The sequence below is a fragment of the Mastigoproctus giganteus genome, chromosome 3 (assembly GCF_048544385.1).
Source record: "Mastigoproctus giganteus isolate SK-2022 chromosome 3, ASM4854438v1, whole genome shotgun sequence".
Classification (NCBI taxonomy): domain Eukaryota; kingdom Metazoa; phylum Arthropoda; class Arachnida; order Uropygi; family Thelyphonidae; genus Mastigoproctus; species Mastigoproctus giganteus.
In genome coordinates this window covers 26,053,658-26,076,845 of record NC_143577.1, presented here as the reverse complement: position 1 = coordinate 26,076,845, position 23,188 = coordinate 26,053,658, and the positions used below count along the sequence as shown (strand labels likewise).

Sequence of the window (23,188 nt, the reverse complement as noted above, 5' to 3'; positions counted from 1 at the left end):
TTTTTCAGCGTGGTCTGTGCTTGCTAACAGGAGAGACTGCTTCTACAGGAATGGGATACACTTAAATAGAAAGGGTGGAAGAATATTTGCTGATGCTATCGAGGCAGTGTTAAATGGGTCAGAAAACTACTAGCTTGGGGGGATTCACAGACTAAAAGATTAACAGTAGTTACAGGCAAGGGTGAAAGTGATTCTTGCACTGCTTCTATTGTAATAAGCAGCAGCCTAGAGAGCAAGTTGTTGGAGATTTCAAGAGCTGCTGGGAGTCATCATGGAAGTAAATACATCGGCTGTGTTAGGGTAACTAAGAGTAAGAACAGGTGCATGTATACTTGCATATACACAAATGCTAGAAGTATAGTAAATAAATTTGATGAATTTGAAGTGCTTATCAAGGCATCAAAGGCAGATATTGTTGGGATATCAGAAACGTGGTGTCACACAGATATAAGCAGTGCAGAATTAGAATTTGGGGAGTACAATGTGTACAAAAAGGATAGACAGGATAGGAAGTGAGGAGGGATTATGCTGTTAGTTAATAAACAAAATCTAAGGACATGCATCCAGTTGACATAGGTGGACAGTATAATGTTGAGTCTGTTTGGTGTGACATAAATACTGGGAAAGGAAAAATGTGAGTAGGAGTGTGTTATAGGCCTAACGACTCTGATGAGTACAACAAACGGTTGTGCAAAGATATAGAGTGGGCCAGAAAATCAGAATGTCTTGTAATGGGGGATTTTAACTTTCCAGATATTGACTGAAACTTGTGAGTTGGTCACTCGCACACTAGCAAGACTTTTGTGGATTTACTGGAGGACTGTTTTCTACAGCAACATGTTCGAGGGGCAACCAGAGGGAGTAATACTCTTGATCTGATTATCAGCAGTGATTATTCATGCATTAAGAATTTGCAGATAAAGGGAACCACTAGGTGACAGTGATCATAGCCTATTGATGGGATTTACTTATAAAGATGTAACTACCATCAAGGCTAAAGGGAAGGGCTTTTGCTTTTGTAAAGTTGACTACAAGGGTCTCGGCCAGTTTTTAAATTCTGTACAGTGGGATCAACATTGAATTCTAAATGAGAAGACTTCAGGGACTTAATCTTGGAGGCTACTAGCTTTTCATTCCAACTAAGAAATACTGTTCAAGGTTTAGGCTTAATGGATGTCAGATGAATTAAACAGGCAAGTGGCAGAGAAGAAAAATGTATGGGATGCATATAAACTATCAGGTGACACAGAAGCCTATGGCAGATATAAATTAGTCTGTAATCAAGTCACAAAGGAGGTTAGAGAGGCGAAGGCAGATTATGAGAAATATTTTGGCAAAGGATGCAAAGAAAAACAGCAGAGTTCTTCACTTATGTAAACTCTAGAAGGAAGAAGATGAATCAGATTGGTGCACTTAACATAGATGGTTTGACATAGGTGATCCTGCTCAAATAGCTGATAAATTGAATGAGTATTTTGCTTCTACATTCACACATGAGGAGTTATTCAAGGAGGGGAATGCCAGAAGTTTATCAAACTCTAACAGGAAGCTAAGTGATTTTGTAATAACTGAGAGCAAAGTGGAGGAGAAATTGTTGAAGTTAAACATAAAAAAGGCAACTGGGGCAGATGGAATTTATCCAGTTATATTGAAGGAGGCAGCAAGGGAAGTAAGCAAATCCTTAGCCATAATTATGGGACCATCCTTAGAGTCAGGGGAGGTCCCCATGGACTGGAAATTTGCAAATGTATTCCCAATTCACAAAGGTGGTGCAAAGGGTGACACAAATAATTATAGACTTGTTAGTTTAACTTGTTCTGGGGAAAATAATGGAATCACTGGCTAAAGAGGTGATACAGGATCAGATAGATAAGACTGCAGTAATAGTTCAGAGGTCATGGAGTTTTGTAAAATATATATAGGAATTTTGCTAGCAGAGACAAGGAGGTGATTATCCCTTTGTTTAAGGCAATGGTCAGGCCAAACCTTGAGTACTGCGTATAGGTCTGGAGGCCTCATTTTAGGAAGGATATAAAGTTGCTAGAACGAGTACAGAGAAGGGCAAGATTGGTGAGAGGAACAAAGGGGTGCGGTTACAAAGAAAGGCTTAAGTTCTGCAAGTTGCAGCATCTAGAGACTGGGCACCTGCAAGGTGATCTGATTGAGTATAAGGCCTTCAATAGTTTGAGCAGGCTCAATGCTGATGGGATACTTCCGCTTGCTCAGATTAAGAATCTGAGGGGGCATAGATTCAAATTGAGGAAAGACAGCTGTAGAATTGATGTGCGGAAGTTTGCCTTTAGCCAACGGGTGGTTGATTGCTGGAACAAACTTCCATCTGTCGATTTAGAAGTTGATAGCTTAAATAGCTTCAAGGTAGAACTAGACAAACATTTGGAGTGACCAGATGGGTGAAATGGGAAGGGTTTTTTTTTTTTTTTTTCAGCTGAAGCTGTATAAGCTTGCTTTCTTGCATCATATGCCTCAACTAATGCTATTGCTAATGTCTACCATTTATTTACAAGATGAGATAATAACTAAATAACAGGTTAATCTGACTATTGCAATAACAGAGCAACTCATTATGAAAGCAGAGTTTGTTCTATGATGTTCTATATTAAGCAGTTTAAATCCTGCTGGCTGCAAATAAAATATGAGAGGCCACGATAATTCTCCTAATTCCATTTAATTTCAATAAGCCCAAATAGCATTAGTTATTTTGTTTTTATAATTATTAAAGTATTATTCATATATAAATTAATATATATATATAATATAATAATTGTGTTAAATAATAATAAACCTTATAGTTATTTTTTAAAATAAATCATAACCAGTTATTCAGTCTTTACTTTAGCTACTTATGACAAATGTGTTGAGGCTATATTGAAATTATATGTAATTAGGAAGAAATATCCTGTCCTCTCATATTTTATTTGCAGCCAGCAGGATTTAAACTGCTTAGTTAAAATAATTGTCTTAATATGCATCATAGAACAAATTTTGGGGACATTCTGGGTATAAATAATTTCCAGAGTCAGATAGCCAATTCTGTGAACATTTGATAACTCTAACCTATGACTAGGATGGTAGTTAATAAAAAGAGTTATATTTTACTGTTCATAGTATTGCAGTTTATTTCTTAGATTGTTTTTACACTGTACTTTATAATAATTAATGAGGACAGAAGTTCCCATGTTATGATAACCTGATTAGTGTTACCCTTCTTTATTTAAAATAATGTTTTATTGAGAGTATAACATTGTAATGATTGTAAATTTCTTTTAATTTTTTTAGTCATAACTATGGTTAGTACAAGATACAAAAAGAGTTAACATATTTCGTGATGGCACAACTTGAAAGCATATTTCCTGTAGCAGTCTCCTACAGGTCAAAGTCTTGTTTCTTGCAGTTTGTCATGTATTCAGACCTGTCTCTAACAGGATACAGATAATTTTTGTCTGTGTTGCAAAAGGAGTTAAATGATGATGCAAAATTCAGTAAAGATGGGAATGAATTATGTACATTCTTTACACCATGATGTATAGGATGCAGTTTACAGAGACTCTAAATTTCTATAATGACCACTCTTATATCATGTGAATATTAAGATAGTTTATTTCGTTATTAATTAAATCACTATACATTAAGGTAATGTTTCAGGAACCTTTCCGGAACCCGACCTCAGACTATACATAGGCTGTTTTTTAAGGACAGAAAGAAAAAGAATACACCAAATTACTGTTATGTTAAAATTAATATTACATATACAAAACTTGTAGTGGATAATTACTATATGCAATTTATGCATAGTACATTACATATTATTTATTACATTATACATTATTTTTTTTTTTTACCTTTTTTACCTTTTCTATTCCACTTGAATAATTTGAAATTAAAGTTAATCAGGATTTCTTACCTATTGCCAGCCTCCTGCTCAAAAACTCAAAACTCGCTTGTTTATCTCTTCTCAAAAATAATCCCGAAGAACCAGCACACCTTGAAAAACAACCAAGATTTAATTTCCAGATTGATAGAGGCAGAAATAAATGAAAATGATATCTTGGTATCATTTGATGCAGATTCTACATTCACAATACATCTGGATGAAGCAAAGTTATGCCTTAAAAAAGAACTAGACAGCCAGATCTATCTTGGCAACTCAAAACTGCTACCAGTTTCGAAGATAGTACAACTCATCAACCTGTTGATAGAGAAACCCTCTTTCTCCTCTCATGGCAGAAATATTCATGACCCACTTGGAAAATGAATTATTGGAAAAACAACCCCTTAAAACCAAAAGATCTGGAGCAGATATGCAGATGACATAATTGCAATCTGAAGGGCTGCAAATATTTTATGATGCACTCAACAACTACCACCAGAAGATAAATTTCAAAATTTAAATAGAAGACAAAGGCAGCCTACCATTCCTAGATATCCTAATTACAAGAAAACCCACAGAGTTACAAATGGAAATTTACAAGAAACCAACAGATACAGGGATTGTACTGAATTATAAATCATGACACCCTCAATGAACTAAAGTCAGAGTATCAAAATATTTCATCTTAAGGGCTTACCAGATCTGCCATAAAGAAACCTTCCAACAGGAACTAGAAGCTATAACCAAACTATCCCTTAAAAATGGATACTCCCCTACATATCATTAAGAAAACAACAGGGGATGGTGCCAAGATCTTGAACCACCTTAACCAAGTAATAGCAAGGGACCCACCATCTGCATACATATATACCCAACAGTAGTGTTAAGATAGCAAAATCTTAAAGATAACAAATCTTAAGATAGCAAAAGAACCAAAGAAATAGGGAATCAGCACTTTCTTCAAGGAGTCGGCATCTGTAAAACAGATACTAAAACATCAGTAAAACTACCCCAACAATCCTAGAGGCCCTGTTTACAAAATAGACTGCAAATGTTAGCAGTACATACATAGGAGAGTCATGCGGAAAACTTAGTTTCAGAATTAAAGAACAAAAAAAGACATTCAATACAGGAGGATACAAAAAATTTGACACAGCCCCGCATGCGTTCCAATGCATGGATATATGGCAGTTCAGTAATACTAGAGTCCTTTCCACAGACCACCAATACAAAAAAAGAAAATTTAAAGAATCATTCTTTATAAAAATTTTTGAGGCCACTTCTGTAAACAGAAAACAAGGGGTTGAATTTAACCAACAACACTTTAACATATTTAAAAAGACAATAGAAGAAGGCCTGAAGAAACAAGAAAGAAAACACCAAATACCAGAAGAACACCCTAATCTCAACCCCCACCACCACCTCCAGAAATAGGCAGCACAACTGCCACAGAGGAGATCTAAGAATGAGGTTTGGGTCTATCCACCTAGAGGCTACAATTTACCAAAAAATCACTGGATCCAGGATATCCTACTTGGCATCCTGCTGTTGGACAATTAATTGGAAAACCTTGAATGGGTTGAGCATGCTGAATTCTGATGGGATCCTTCCACTTGTTCAGATTACGAACCTAAGGGGGCATAAATTCAAATTAAGAAAAGACAGATGTAGAATAGATGTGTGGAAATTTGCCTTTAGCCAGCGGGTGGTTAATTGCTGGAACAAACTTCCATCTGTCGTTGTGGAAGTTGACAGGTTAAATAAATTTAAGGAGGAACTGGACAGGCATTTGGAGGGAATGGTGTGATTTTTTTTTTTTTTTTTGGCTGATGCTGCATAAGCTTATACACTTGCTTTCTTGCATCCCATGCCACTACTACTACTACTACTACTACTACTACCTTGTGTATAAATAAACTGTTGATGGCATTTCTTGCCAGAACGTACAGTTGAAATTGAGACATTTGGAAAGCAGGAGGCTAGCAACAGGGAAGAAATTTTAATTAACTTTAATTTCAAATTATTCAAATGGAATAGAATAGGTAAAAACTAATAATGTATAATTTAAATAAATAATATATAAAATGCTATGCATAAATTGTATATATTAATTATCCACCAGAAGTTTTGTATATTCGTAACTTCGGCGAGGTAATTTTGTAACTTTGGCAAGGTTCCCGAAGTTACCTTAATTTATAGTGATTTAATTAATAATGAAATAAACTATCTTAACATTCACATGGTATAAGAGTGGTCATGGTTAGGTATGCTACTTGGCAATCTAAAATGCTGATGAAACTGATATTGAAGTTCCACTTGTGAGCCAGGTGGGCCAAATTTTGGCAAAGTCTGTTTATTCTGTCACAACCATATCACTGTGTGTAAGATCAAAAACACTGTATCTCGTATATATTGGAGTTAGCCACACAGGTGTGAACCAATGTGAGCAGGGATGATTGAGGCAGGCTAAGCCTGCCTCAATCTCCGAGTCCTCAACCCCTTTTAGTCTCCAGAGCATACATCCAGGAGGCAAATTGCTGCTATGAATAAAGGGATGGTTGAGTAGAAGACAGAGAGTGGTAATCAATGGACACTGCTTTTCATGGATTAATGTTATTAGTGGAGTCCCCCAGGGTTCAGTGTTGGGTCCAATGTTGTTTTCTGTATTTATTAATGATACTGATGATCAGGCTTAGACATTAAGCCTGATATATATATATCAGGCTTAATGTCTAAGTTTGCAGACGATATGGTTGGCAGGGTTGTTAATGACACTAATGACAGTACGCTACTGCAACAAGATCTAGAAAAGTTGAGCAGATGGGCTGAGAGGTGGCAACTGAAGTTTAACATTGACAAGGAAGCATCTTTTTCACTTCCTTTGTATACTTTGCACCAACCACTCTGCAGCTGGTCTTCTATTTTGATTCATAAACCAATTTGCGTGTGCACACACGCACACACACACAGAATTGTTACTTTTGCCTCTAAAACTGTATTTAGTATCGATCCTTTAATGAAAAGAATGAAAAGTTTGGGGCATTTTTTTTCTTATATTTGTTTAAGCATATATTTATCTGGCATTTTTAGGTGCATTAGCATATACATGTAATGTATATGTTAATGCACCTAAATTCTTCATGCTTCATGTGTACTATTATGTAATATTTGTGAATGTACTAATGTAATGCTTGTGAAGACACACACACACACACACACACACACACACACACACACACACACACACACACACACACACACACACACACACACACACACACACACACATATTATATATATATACATATATATGTATATATATATATCAAAGCGCCATTAAAAAGAAAAAAAAAATACATACACTCACATATATATATAGATAAGTAGATTAGAGTATGAGTGGAGAAATGCCAACCAAGTGAGATCTTTTGATATATCATTCCTTTTTAAGCTGTTACTATTTGCTAAAACCTCTTGTTATTAATATATATATATATATATATTTATATTATTTATTTGGTAATTTGTAATTTTTTGTACAGTATATTGTTTTCTTCCATAGTCCTATTTCATTATTGCACTAGGTTTTTAAAGTTTTTTCACCACTACTTTACTTCCTTTTTCTACTTTCCTTTAAACCTCTTTTAGTTCAGGCACTCTGCGTACTTCTCTTTTCCATCTTTTCAGACTACTTATGCTACAAATGACACACATATATATATATATATATATATATATATATATATATATATAAAAGATGACTATATTAACTTTTCACTTCAGTTAATCACAGATAAAGAAAAAAAATTTAATTAATTTGAAGAAAAAATTAGATTGTGTTCATTACCTAACTTGTAATGGAAGTATATTATTAGATGTTACTGGATGGAAGAAAAAATACAATTCATATTGCATTTTCAGCATATGTTTTGTTGGTCCCTGGAAAGCTTTTAAGATCAATCATAGCTTCCTCTGCCACCCAGCCACAGAAATACATTTGTATAAATGAAAGTATATTTTGTGAGTATATTAATCTAGGACGAAAAGTCAGAACATGGTCAAACTTTTTAACTTATATTCTGTTGATCCTTGGGAAAATTTCAGGTGTAGTTATGATATCATAGCTCTCATTCCTGACCCCTGCAAAAATCATCATAAATGAAAGTGTGTTTTCACATTAATGACAATAAAAATGTGGATTGCTACAAAATTTTCATATATTCTGTTAATCCCCCGGGAGGGTTCTAATTTCAGTTCCAATTTCATAACATTCCATCCCCAGTTTCCATACAAAAATATTACTATTTGCTAACACCTGAAATGTAATGGAGTGTGTTAATTAACTAATGTATTATATTTTTATTGTTCTATGAATCTAGAATTCTGCAGTAGTGTGCTTCTGTCTAGATCCTAGAACTCTCCAGTAAATAAATAAATGTAGATTATAAAAATGTACATTAAATAGATACTCTTCTATGCTTATTCACAGATATATAGAAGATGAATTTTCCAAGATTCAGGTACCTAGCCTTAACACAGTGTTACGAGAAGTTGTCGATCAAATAATGAAACACAGAAGATGGTTATCTAAATATAAAGGTGTGCTTATCTTTTGCATTAGTTCTGTTTTAGAAATATTTTTAATTTTTGAAAATTATGTTATTTATCATTAAATCATCATTTTAAAAAGAAATCAACTTTTCACTGAATTTGCTTTTTTTTTTTCTTTTTTTTTCTTTTTTTTTTTTTTTTTTTTGGCTGATTCTGTATAAGCTTGCCTTCTTGCATCATATGCCTCTACTAATGCTAACATGTGCTTTCTGTAAATAAGAACTTTGTATAAATTGAGCTTGTATGTTACAGAAAAACAAAGTTTACACAAACATTACAAAATCCTTAGAAAGATTTGTTCATTATTGAATTTAATTTGTATTTTTGTAGTAAAATAATTACTTGTTGCATCCTTAGAAAGCATTGTTTGTTAGTCAATTTAATTTAGATTTTTACAATTAAAATCATTTAGAAACCCTTCATTACTTTCAGAATGCAGATGTATTAAAATGAGTTAGCTATTTGGATATACATACACATCTTGAGTACTAAATTTTTTGGATACTGTGATGCAGTTACAAAAGAACTGGATGCAAAAAATAATTTTGATATCGTATACTTGGATTTCAGGAAAACTTTTGACACTGTTGCACATGGAAGACTACTGTACAAATTGGAGCAGAATGGTATTAAGGGTAAGTTGCTACAATGGATAAAAGGGTGGTTGAGTGGGAGAAGACAGAGGGTTGTAATCAATGGATGCTGCTCTTTGTGGACTATTGTTATTAGTGGAATCCCACAGTGTTCGGTGTTTGGCCCACTGTTGTTTTGTATATTTATCAATGATATTGATGAAAGTATTCAGGCTTAGTGTTGAAGTTTGCAGATGATACAAAGATTGGCAGGGTTGTTAATGACAGTAATGGCAGTATGATACTGCAACAGGATCTAGAAAATTTGGGCAGATGGGCTGAGAAGTGGCAACTGAAATTTAACATTGACAAATGCAAAGTACTGCTTATGGGTAGAAGTAACACCAGAGGAATGTACCAACTGTGTGGTATTAAACTTAGGGTGGTAGAAAATGAAAAACACCTGGGAGTAATTGTGCAGTCAGATATGAAGTTTTCTGAGCAATGCAGATAGGCTGCAAGAGCAGGTCATGGGGTTTTGTCAATAATATACAGGAATTTTGCTAGCAGGAAAAAGGAGGTGATTATCCCTTTGTATAAGGCAGTGGTCAGGCCACGCCTTGAGTACTGTGTACAGGTCTGGTGGCCTTATTTTAGGAAGGATGTAGATTTGCTTGAGTGTGTACAGAGAAGGGCAAAAAGATTGGTGAGGGGAATGAAGGGATCTCCTCTTACCAAGAGAGGCTTAAGTTCTGTAAATTGCAGTGGCTGGAGACTAGACACCTGTGAAGTGATCTGATTGAGGTGTATAAGGCCTTGAATGGGTTGAGCACACTGAATTCTGATGGGATTCTTCCGCTTGCTCAGATTACTAACCTAAGGGGGCATAAATTGAAATTGAGGAAAGATAGTTGTGGAATAGATGTGCAGAAATTTGCCTTTAGCCAGCGAGTGGTTAATTGCTGGAAGAAATTTCCATCTGTCGTTGTGGGAGTTGATAGCTTAAATAAATTCAAGGAGGAATTGGTCACACTTTTAGAGGGGAATGGTTGTATAAATTTTTTTTTTTTTTTGGCTGATGCTACATAAGCTCATATGCTTGCTTTCTTGCATCACATGCTGCTATTACTGTTTTACTACATTTTACTTTTCTATTAAATATATTCTTACATTTCAACAAAAGATTTAAATATAAATTGTATGTTTAATCTAAGCTTCTGTTGAAATATAAAATATATTTAATACAATAAGCAAAATGCAATTTTAACACCAATTAATGATTTTTGACAAAGAGAAGACATGTAATTTTAGAATTATAGAATAAGTGAAAAGTTCATCAGACATTCTGTTTAACTGTATAATTATTTAGCTGTTCAAATTTCCATGGTATCATGATTAGTGGTTCAGTACTAGTGATTGAAATATGTCATTGTTTTATATAATCGTGTAAAAAGGAAAAGAAAAAAAGAGAAGAAATCATTTGGCAGTACAGTCGGTCCTCGTATAACACGTGTTTACACTACATGAATTCGATCATACACGCTTTATAAATAGGGAAACGATATCTTATATAACACGAACCGAATTCACTTATGCACGATTCGCCTTTGTGTTTACAAGAAATGGCAGTCGAACGCGGAATCACCCCAACTGAACGCAACACGATAGGAATGAAGAGAAGATTCTGAAAATGTATTTATGTGTTTTATATCGGTGAAGGGGAATCACATTTCACCATAATAACGTAAAAACCAACACAATTCCAGCTATCGGTATAATCGCAAATGCAATTAGATCGAGTTTACTACTAGTTTATAACAGATTCCACTAACAGAAATACAACTGGAAATTGATTTTATTGTTTTATAGTAGTAACCCCTAGGAATGTGCTTTAGTAAAATGTGAGGTGTTAATAGTGTATCCTGCCTTTACGGTGTTGTTTATTCAGTTGCTACACGCGCGCAGCTTTGTTTATGTGTATCAAGCGTGCCTCCTCGTTTTGTAATTGTGCTTTATTCCCTAAAAATGAGTAAAATACTTAAGAGGTGTGAAAAGGAAGCGTCCTGGTGAAGACACTGCAGATTCAGAGAGAAAAAGAAAAGCAATATCGATAAATAGAGGCGGATTGGGTCAAAAATTCTTACCCAGGAAAATTTGTAGTGGCCTCATACTATGGTTTATGGCCAAAATCATACTGGACCACCGGGGTTTCCCCCGTTAAGGCTTATAGCCAGTCCGCTTCTGTCGATAGAGAAAAAATATGAAATTGTGAAAGCTTTGAGCGAAATGAAAGACCATGTGATATTGCACGTGCTACAGACCTAAATGAAGCAATGCCGAGAATTACAAAGAATGCAGAGAAAATAAAAACAACTTTAATAGTAGGAACAACTCAAAGTGTAATTAAAATCCATTAGATTAAGACACAAAGAATTGGAAGAGATGGAACGGCTGCCATCTGTTTTGGATGGAAAATCAAACAAAAAACAAGTTTGCTTATGATAGAAGCAAAAGCAGTAGTAATATTTTATTACATAACAGTCGTAATAAAGTAATAGTCATAAAATAATAGTCATAATAAAGTAATAGTCATAAAATAATAGTCATAATAAAGTAATAGTCGTTACGTATTTTATTACGATTATTTATTTTGTTTGGTAATGTTTTGGTTACAAATGTGCATTCAATCTTGGGTGGTCAGCACCTAACCCTATTTTTCCCATAGGGCCTGTTGTTTATATTGCACGATTTTGCATTGCACGAGGGTTTCTAGGAACACAACTATCGTGCTATATGAGGACTGACTGTATGCAGTTTTGTGCCATTTAGTAATCCATCCTACCCAATTATTTCACAAAATTTCAGTGTACATACCTCTATCCCCAAGCAATGAAAGTTTGCTCTGCCTTCCATTAATCTTGTATGTTATTATTGACTGGCTTTTCTCACAGATGATGCTGTAACACACATGATGCTTTTAAAAACAAATTTACTTTTGGTAAAATGTAGTGCCAACTTGTTGGTTTGAGACATTGTTTACCAATAAGTAATGTGTTTATCTTATGGGTTTGAAGGATATGTTGCAATTATCAACTTAATTTACAGAATTTTTTTTTAATTCATTTATTTATTATTTTTTTTGTACTTGCAGAGTTCCATCTTGAAAAGCAGCTTGTACCAGGTATTCCAGTCTCTTTAGATGCCACCCTTGCTGATGTTAATTGCCTTGAATTTCAGCTAATATGGGATGACAGTAAGTTTTAATGTTTGTTTAAGAATAACAGTTAATTAAGCGTAAAAAATTAAAAGAAACACAATGCTGCAGGTATTAATTTTCCTCTTCACAAAATAATAAAATTAAACTTTACTAATTAATAAACAAAAAATTAATAAACTTACAGTGATTTTTGAAAAAAGGAAAAATTAAATAAAATTTCTCCTTTTGATTTTTTATTCTTTTTTAATTTGAACTTCTCTTCTTGATCATAATGACTTTGCAATATTAATGCTCAAAAATTTGAAAAGCACAAAATTGGGAAAGGACATTATGTGGTTTTTATCTGTATGGTAAAATTTATACTAAGTATCAATATAACACTATTATACCATGTGAAAATTCTTAACACATTCTTCATGAAGGTAACTCCAGTGGTCTCAGACAATTTTTAAATCCTGTACAGTGGAACCAACTGATGATGTTACCATCAGCAAATTCTAAATGGGAAGCATTCAAACAAATAATTATAGAAGCTACTAAGCTTTTCATACTGACTAAGAAATACCATTCAAGGCTTAGACCTAAATGGATGTCATATGAACTAATGAGACTGGTGGCAGAAAAGAAAAATGCATAGAATGAATATAAATTAGCAGGTGATACAAAAATCTATAGTAGATATCAACTAGTATGCAATCAATTCACAAAGGATGTTAGACAAGCTAAGGCAGATTCTGAGAAATAGTTGGCAATAGATGCAAAGAAAAATAGCAAAGGCTTTTTTTCTTATGTAAACACTAAAAGGAAAGGGATGAATCAAATAAGTCTGCTTGATATTAGCATTAGCATTAGTAGAGGCATTTGATGCAAGAAAGCAAGCTTATGCAGCATCAGCCAAAAAAAAAGAAAAAAAAAAAACCCACTTCCACTTCACCCCTCTGTTCGTTCAAAATACCTGTCCAGCTGAGCCTTAAACTTATTTAGGCTATCAACCTCCACTACAAGGGATGGAAGTCTGTTCCACCAACCAACCACCCGCTGGCTAAAGGCAAATTTCCACACGTCTATCCTACATCTGTCTTTCCTCAATTTGAATTTATGCCCTCTCAGGTGATTTTTCTGAGCTAGAGGAAGAATCCCATCAGCATTGAGCATGCTTAAACCATTCAAGGCTTTATACACCTCTATCAGATCACCTCGCTGGTGCCTAGTCTCCAGACACTGTAATTTGCAAAACTTAAGTCTTTCTTCGTAAGAGCACCCCTTTGTTCCATTCACTAATTTTGTTGCCCTTCTCTGTACTCGTTCCAGCAGCTCTACATCCTTCTTGAAATGAGGCCTCCAGACCTGTATACAGTACTCTAGGTGTGGCCTGACCATTTCCTTATACAATGGAATAATCACCTCCTTATCCTTGCTGGAAAAATTCCTGTATATCATTGACAACACTCCATGAGCTACTCTTGCAGCCCGTCTGCACTGCTCAGAGAACTTCATATCTGCCTGCACAACCACCCCCCAAGTCCCTTTCATTCTCTACCACTGTCAGTGTAGTACCACAGAGTTGATACGTTGCTCTGGGGTTGCTGTTTCCCATGTGTAGTACTTTACATTTGTCAATGTTAAACTTCATTTGCCACCTCTCAGCCCATCTGCTCAACCTTTCCAGATCCTGTTGCAGTAGCATAGTGTCAGTAGTGTCCTTGACAACCCTGCCAACCTTTGTATCGTCTGCAAACTTGGACATTAAGCTTGATATACCATCATCAATATCATTTATAAATACAGAAAACAATAATGGACCCAACACTGAGCCCTGAGGGACTCCACTAATAACATTAGTCCACGATGAGCAGTGTCCATTGGTTACCACTCTCTGTCTTCTCCCCCTCAACCACCCCTTTATCCATAGCAGCAATTTGCCTCCAATGTCACACTGCTCCAATTTGTGTAGCAGTCTTCCATGTGCAACAGTATCAAAAGCCTTTCTAAGATCCAAGTATATAATATCAAAGTCCTGCATCCAGTTCTTTTGTGACTGCATCATAGTATCCAATAAAGTTGGGCAGGCAAGACTTCCCCTTAACAAAACCATGCTGTGTCTGAGCTATAACTGAAGTCTTGTCTAAATGATCCTGCAGTGCTTCTTTAACCAGTGCCTCCATTAATTTTCCTGGAACAGAAGTTAAGCTCACAGGTCTATAATTACTTGTGTCAGCCTTTGATCCTCCTTTGTGAATTGGGGTCACATTTGCACATTTCCAGTATATGGGTACCTCCCCTGAGTCCAAGGAAGCTCTCATAATTATGGCTAAGGGTTTGCTTACTTCCTTTGCTGCCTACTTTAATATAACTGGATAGATCCCATCCACCCCGGGTGCCTTTCTTGTGTTTATCTTCAAAAGTTTCTCCTCCACTTTACTCCCAGTTATTTCAAGATTCTGTAGCTTACTGCTAGAGTTGAATACACCTCTGGCATTCCCCTTGCTGAATAACTCCTCATGTGTGAATGTCGATGCAAAATATTCATTTAGTTTGTTAGCTACCTGAGCAGGATCATCAACAGTTGACCCATCAATATCAAGTGGACCAATCTGATTCATCCCCTTCCTTCTAGAGTTTACATAAGTAAAGAACTCTTTGCTGTTTTTCTTTGCATCCCTTGCCAAGGATTTCTCGTAATCTGCCTTCGCCTGCCTAACCTCCTTTGTAACTTGGTTGCATATCAACTTTTATCTATCATAGGCTTCTGTGTCATGTGTTAATTTGTAAGTATCCCATGCATTTTTCTTCTCTGCCATATGCCTCATTAGTTCATCTGACATCCATTTTGGCCTAAACCTTGAACAATATTTCTTAGTTGGTATGTAAAGCCTAGTAGCTTCCAAGATAAGTTCTTTGAATGCTTCCCATTTTGAATTTGCTGTTGGTAACATCATCAGTTGGTCCCACTGTATAGAATTTAAATACTGTCTCAGTCCATCGTATTCGCCTTTACGGAAGCAATAACCCTTCCCTTTACCCCTAATGGTAGTTACCTCTTTGAGTAAATCCCACTTCAGCACACTGTGATCACTGCCACCTAGTGGTTCATTTATCTGCAGATTCTTAATGCATAAAGAATCACTGCTGATAATCAAATCAAGAGTATTACTCCCTCTAGTTGCCTCCCGAACATGCTGATGTAGAAAACAATCATCCAATAAATCCACAAAAGCCCTGCTAGTGCGTGAGTAACCAGCCCCCAAATTCCAGTCAATATCTGGGAAATTAAAATCTCCCATTATAAGACTCTCTGATTTACTGGCCCACTCTATTTCCCTGTACAGTTCCTTATTATACTCATCAGAGTCATTAGGCCTATAGCACACTCCTACTCTCAATTTTGATCTCCCAATGCTTATGTCACACCAAACTGACTCAACACTGCACTGTCCAGCGATGTCGACTGGCTTCACTTCCTTGGTTTTTATGTGTTTCTTAACTAATAGCAGAACCAAAATTTGGGGAGTAACGTTGTACTCCCCAAATTGCAGTTCTGCATCCCTTATATCTGTGTGACACCACGTCTCTGATATCCCAACAATATCTGCCTTTGATGTTTTGAGCAATACCTCAAATTCATCAAATTTATTTACTAAACTCCTAGCATTGGTGTACACGCAAGTATACCTGCACCTGTTTCTATTCTTAGCTACCCTAACACAACCCATGTGTTTACTTGTACCGCAATGGCTCCCAGCAGTCTCTGAAATACCATGCATCTTGTTTTTCAGGCTTCTGCTCATTCTAATAGAAGCAATGCAAGAATCTCTTTCACCTCTGCCAGTGGCTACTGTCAATCTATTGGTCTTTGTCTCCCCCCAAGCTAGCAGTTTTCCGACCCACCTAACACTGCCTCGATAGCATCAGCAAATATTCTTGCACCCTTTCTATTTAAGTGTATCCCATCCCTGTAGAAGCAATCTCTCCTGTTAACAAGTACAGTCCAGGCTGAAAAAAATTCTACCCCTTGAGCCTTGCACAATCTTTCCAGGGCCGAATTGATCGACAAGGCTCTCATCATATACTCCCTCCTATCGTGTCTGGGCAGAATTGCAGACACTTTCAAATTCAACCCTAATTCTCGGCTTTTGTTCAGCAGTGACCTGTACTTGTTAAGTAATTCTGCCGGTCTCCTACTCTTTATGTATCGATGGTTCAACTGTTGATGATTCTTCTCAGGTTGCTGACAAATAAATTGAATATGTATTTTGCATCTACATTCACACATGAGAAATTCTTCAGGAGAGTGGATGCCAGAGGTTTATTGAACTCTACCATGGAGATAAATAATTCTGTAATAATTCGGGAAAGTAGAAGAGCAATTGCTGAACTTAAATGTAATAAAGGCACCGGAGTGGATGGGATCTATCCAATTGTATTAAAGGAGGCAGCAAGGGAAGTAAGCCCTTATGGCTTAGCCATAATTATGGGAGCTTCCTTGGATTTAGGGGAAATCCCTGTGGACTGGAGTTGTGCAAATGTGTCCCCAATTCACAAAGGGGAGGGGGAATCAAAGAGTGATGAGTAATTACAGACTTGTTAGCTTTCTTTTCCGTTCCAAGGAAATTAATGGAGTTACTGGTTAAAGAAGTAATGCAAGACCATCTAGACAGGAGTGCAGTTATACTTCAGTCATAGCATGGGTTTGTAAAGGGGCAATCTTGTCTGACTAATTCTATTGGATACTATGATACAGTAACACAGGATCTAGATACAAAAAATAATTTTGCTATTACATACTTAAATTTCAGGAAAACCTTTGATACTGTTGCACATAAAAGACCTCTGTACAAATTGGAACAGTGTGGCACTAAGGGTAAATTACTGCTGTGGATAAAGGGTTGGTTGAGTGGGAGTAAACAGAGTAGTTATCAGTGGACACTGCTCTTCGTGGACTAATATTGTTAGCAAAATCCCTCAGGATTCAGTGCTGGGCCCATTGTTGTTTTCTGTATTTATTAAGTTTGCAGATGATACCAAGGTTGCCAAGGTGATTAATGACAGGAACGATGGTATGCTGCTGCCACAGGATCTAGAAAAGTTAGGCAGATGGACTGAGAAATGGCAATTGAAGTTTATCATTGACAAATGCATAGTACCAATATGGGTAGCAGTAACTCCAGGTTAATGTACCAACAGTGTGTTACTACACTCAGGGTAATGGAAAATGAAAAAGACATGGGGTAATTGTGTGGTCAGATATCAACAGCAACGCCACAGATCAGAGTTGCTGTTCCAACACAAACCACAGATGATTGATGGGATTGATGTCTGGGGAATTTGAAGGCCAGGGCAATACCTGGAAGTCTTCATCGTGTTCCACGAACAGGTCTTGAACAATCCGGGCAGTGTGGTGATGGTGGTGCATTATCCTGCTGAAAGGCGGCACTGCCAGAGGGGAAGACAGTTGCCATGAAAGGATGTACCTGGTCAGCAATGATGTTTAGGTGGGTGGTAGACATCAGAGTGCCCAGCACATGGATGACTAGACCCAGGGTATCCCAGCAGAACATCACCCAAAGCATGACACCACTGCCACCGTCTTGTTTTTTTCCCACAGTGCATCCAGGCGTCATCACTTCCCTAGGTAAATGACACACACGTACCCAGCTGTCCACATGGTGCAACAGGAAATGTGATTCATTGGACCAGACGACCTTCTTCCAATCACTCGAGGTCCTGTTTCGATGCTCTCATGCCCATTGTAGGCACTGTCGCCAGTGAACCGTAGATAGCATGGGCACTCAGAGTAACCTGCGTCTACGCAGCCTCATTTTCAGCAGGGTTCAATATGCTGTGTGTTGTGACACGTTACTCCCATCACCAGCATTCCAATTACTGGCGAGTTGCACCAGTCGCCCTTCTGTTGCCATGTACCATCCGGGAGAGCCTTTACTCACCTTGAGCATCAACAAGCTGTGGTCGTCCAATACCTTGCTGGCAGTTCATGGATTCCCCTTCTTCGGACCACTTTTGTTCGGTATTAACCATGGCTGACCATGAGCACCCTACCAGCCATGCCATTTCGGATATGCTGTGGCCATTACAATTTGGCCTTTGTCAAACTCGCTTAAGTCTTTCCCATCTGAAGGACAAGAGTAACACTGATTAACAGAGCTCAGTATCAGGTGTTTTTTATACTGTGTCCCGACCCACACATGCTCCGTAGTTCACCTGTAGTTGCTTCGATTTGCATAACGACTCACTAGTCTTAACGTTTTGGCTCATCGGCATATACATTACAGTAATAAGTAAGCTATGTACGTAAGCATACATAGTCTCTGACCAATACAACTAAATGGGATATATAGTTGTCACACATTTGAATTTTAACATGTTTACATGTGAGCTCAATGTATGAGGTGATAATAGTGTGTTTCCACCTTAAAGGCATAAACACACTATTATCACCTCATACATTGAGCTCACATGTAAACATGTTAAACTTCAAATGTGTGACAGCTATATTTCCCAATTTTAAGCTGTCTGGCGAAGCCACAAGTGCAGATGAGGAAGCTGCAAAGGCATTTCCACCTGTGGTACAGAAAATAATTGAAGGTGGCACCTACAAATTGGATCAGATTATCCATCTGGATGAAATAGGCCTCTAATGAAAACGTATGCCTTCAAGACCTACATCTCTATGGCAGAAGCACATGTCTCAGGATTTAAGGCTGCAAAAGATCACTTAACTGTGATGTTCACCGCCAACGCCAGCGGAGACTTGAAGTTAAAACCAGTAGTGATTTATCACTCTGCTAATCCGCGAGCTTTAAAAGGAATTGTAAAATCCAGCCTTGGTGTTCACTATAGGTCTAGCAAGAAAGGTTGGATGGCTGGGAAAATATTCACTGATATTTTAGTTGAAGCTTACCATGACACTTTCAAGAATAATTGCAAGAAGAAGAACTTAGATTTTAAAATTCTAATAATTCTTGATAACGCACCAAGCCATCCTTAGACGGTTGCTGAACTCTCTCCGAATATCAAATTCATCTTTTTACCTCTGAACACAACCTCTCTACTACAGCCCCTTGACCAGGGTGTGATAGCACCATTTAAGGCTTACTATTTAAGGCAAACATTCAAGATGTTAATTGCTGCTACTGAAGATGACAAGGCACATACTGTTATAAAATTTTGTAAGAGATTTAACATCAAAGTTGCCATTGATATGATTATAGAAGCCTAGAATGATGTAACAAAAGACTGCTTGAATCATTAGCATTAGCATTAGCATTAGTATATGATGCAAGAAAGCAAGCTTATTCAGCATCAGCCAAAAAAAAAAAAAAAAAAAAAACCACTACTCCCATTTCACCCCTCCGTTCGTTCGAAATACCTGTCCAGCTGATCCTTAAATTTGTTTAGGCTATCAACTTCAACAACAAGCGATGGGAGGATGGGAGTCTATTCCACAAACCAACTGCCCGCTGGCTAAAGGCAAATTTCCGCACATCTATCCGACATCCGTCCTTCCTCAATTTGAATTTATGCCCTCTCAGGTGATTATTCTGAGCAAGAGGAAGAATCCCATTATCATTGAGCATGCTCAAGCCATTCAAAGCCTTATACACCTCTATCAGATCACCTCGCCGATGCCTAGTCTCCAGGCTCTGTAATTTGCAAAACTTAAGCGTTTCTTCGTAAGAGCAACCCTTTGTTCCATTCACTAATGTTGTTGCCCTTCTCTGGACTCGTTCCAGCAGCTCTACATCCTTCTTGAAATGAGGCCTCCAGACCTGTATACAGTACTCAAGGTGTGGCCTGACCAATGCCTTATACAAGGGAATAATCACATCCCTGTCCCTGCTAGAAAAATTCCTGTATATCATTGACAAGACACCATGAGCTACTCTTGCAGCTCGTCTGCACTGCTCAGAGAACTTCATATCTGCCTGCACAATTACCCCCAGGTCCTTTTCATTCTCTACCACTGTCAGCGTAGTAGCACAGAGTTGATACGTTGATCTGGGGTTACTGTTTCCCATATGTAGTACTTTACATTTGTCAATGTTAAACTTCATTTGCTACCTCTCAGCCCATCTGCTCAACCTTTCCAGATCCTGTTGCAGCAGCATAGTATCAGTAGTGTCCTTAACAACCCTGCCAACCTTGGTGTCGTCTGCAAACTTGGACATTAAGCCTCATACACCATCATCAATATCATTTATAAATACAGAAAACAACAATGGACCCAACACTGAACCCTGAGGAACTCCACTAATAACATTAGTCCACGTTGAGCAGTGTCCATTGATTACCACTCTCTGTCTTCTGCCACTCAACCATCCCTTTATCCATAGCAGCAATTTGCCTCCAGTGCCACACTTCTCCAATTTGTGCAGCAGTCTTCCATGCGCAACAGTATCAAAAGCCTTTCTAAGATCCAAATATATAATATCAAAGTTATTCCCTGCAGCCAGTTCTTTTGTGACTACATCATAGTATCCAATCAAATTGGTCAGACAAGACCTGCCCTTAACAAAACCATGCTGTGTCTGAGCTATAACTGAATTCTTGTCCAGATGATCCTGCAGTGCTTCTTTAACCAGTGCCTCCATTAATTTTCCTGGAACCGAAGTTAAACTAACAGGTCTATAATTACTTGTGTCAGCCTTTGATTCTCCTTTGTGAATTGGGGTTACATTTGCACATCTCCAGTCCATGGGTACCTCCCCTGAGTCCAAAGAAGCTCTCATAATTATGGCTAGGGGTTTGCTTACTTCCTTTGCTGCCTCCTTTAATATAACTGGATAGATCCCATCCACCCCGGGTGCCTTTTTTATGTTTATCCTCAACAATCTCTCCTCCACTTTCCTCTCAGTTATTAGAAAATCATCTAGCTCACTGCCAATGTTTACTTCACCTACGACATTCCCCTTCCTGAATAACTCCTCGTGTGTGAATGTAGATGCAAAATACTCGTTTAGATTGTTAGCCACCTGAGCTGGATCCTCAACTGTTGAACCATCAACATCCAGTGGACCAATCTGATTCATCCCTTTCCTTCTTGAGTTTAAATTGGTAAAGAACTCTTTTCTGTTTTTCTTTGCATCCTTTGCCAAGGATTTCTCATAATCTGTCTTTGCCTGCCTAATCTCCTTTGTGACTTGGTTACAGACCAACTTATATCTATCATAGGCTTCCATGTCACCCATTAATTTGTATGTATCCCATGCATTTTTCTTCTCTGCCATATGTCTCATTAGTTCATCTGACAACCATTTAGGCCTGAACCTTGAACAATATTTCTTGGTTGGTATGTAAAGCCTGGTAGCTTCCAAGATTAGTTCCTTGAATGCTTCCCATTTTGAATTTGCTGTTGGTAACATCATCAGTTGGTCCCACTGTATAGAATTTAAATACTGTCTCAGTCCATCGTAGTCGCCTTTACGGAAGCAATAACCCTTCCCTTTACCCCTAATGGTAGTTACCTCTTTGAGTAAATCCCACTTCAGCACACTGTGATCACTGCCACCCAGTGGTTCCTTTATCTGCAGATTCCTAATGCATGAAGAATCACTACTGATAATCAGATCAAGAGTATTACTCCCTCTAGTTGCCTCCCGAACATGCTGGTGTAGAAAACAATCATCCAATAAATCCACAAAAGCCTTGCTAGTGTGTGAGTGACCAACCCACAAATTCCAGTCAATATCTGGGAAATTAAAATCCCCCATTATAAGACTCTCTGATTTACTGGCCCATTCTATTTCCCTGTACAGTATCTTATTATACTCATCAGAGTCATTAGGCCTATAGCACACTCCTACTCTCAATTTTGATTTACCTATGCTTATGTCACACCAAACTGACTCGACACTGCCCTGTCCATCAATGTCGACTGGCTTCACTTCCTTGGATTTTATGTGTTTTTTAACTAATAGCATAACCCCTCCTCCCCTCCTGTCCTGTCTATCCTTTCTATACACATTGTACTCCCCAAATTGCAGTTCTGCATCCCTTATATCTGTGTGACACCACGTCTCTGATATCCCAACAATATCTGCCTTTGATGTTTTGAGCAATACCTCAAATTCATCAAATTTATTTACTAAACTCCTAGCATTGGCGTACACGCAAGTATACATGCACCTGTTTCTATTCTTAGCTACCCTAACACAACCCATGTGTTTACTTGTACCACAATGACTTCCAGCAGTCTCTGAAATATCCTGCATCTTGTTTTTCAGGCTTCTGCTCATTCCAATAGAAGCAGCGCAAGAATCTCTTTCACCTCTGCCAGTGGCTACTGTTAATCCATTAGTCTTTGTCTCCCCCCAAGCTAGCAGTTTTCCGACGCACCTAACACTGCCTCGATAGCATCAGCAAATATTCTTGCACCCTTTCTATTTAAGTGTGTCCCATCCCTGTAGAAGCAATCTCTCCTGTTAACAAGTACATTCCAGGCTGAAAAAAAATTCTACCCCTTGAGCCTTGCACAATCTTTCCAGGGCCGAATTGATCGACAAGGCTGTCATCATATACTCCCTCCTATCGTGTCTGAACAGAATTGCAGACACTTTCAAATTCAACCCTACTTCACGGCTTTTTTTCAACAGTGACCTGTACTTGTTAAGTAATTCCGCTGGTCTCCTACTCTTAATATCATTAGTGCCAACGTGTACAACTATATCACCTTTTGTGCCCTTAAAAGATGATATCTGCTCTACAACGTCATCAACCTTTGCCCCTGGCAGACATACCCTGGTCCTGTTTCACCTATCCTTTTTACAAAGCATGTTCCCCGTTTCCTTGACAATAGAGTCACCAACAACTACTAGTTCCTGTGGGACCAGCGCATTCTGCCTTGGGGGCTGCCTCTGTGTTGCAAGATGACCAAGTGCAAGC

General features: G+C 37.6%; 1 protein-coding gene across 1 annotated transcript in view; it reads left to right on the top strand.

Moving 5' to 3' along the window:
• Positions 1–23,188, top strand: part of Sin1 (SAPK-interacting protein 1) — a 280,080-nt gene that overhangs the window by 215,422 nt on the left and 41,470 nt on the right. Inside the window, exons 9-10 of the mRNA XM_090369928.1 lie at positions 8,379–8,488; positions 12,224–12,325. Of these exons, the coding sequence (XP_090226054.1) occupies positions 8,379–8,488; positions 12,224–12,325 (212 nt within the window). The remainder of the gene's footprint in view (positions 1–8,378; positions 8,489–12,223; positions 12,326–23,188) is intronic.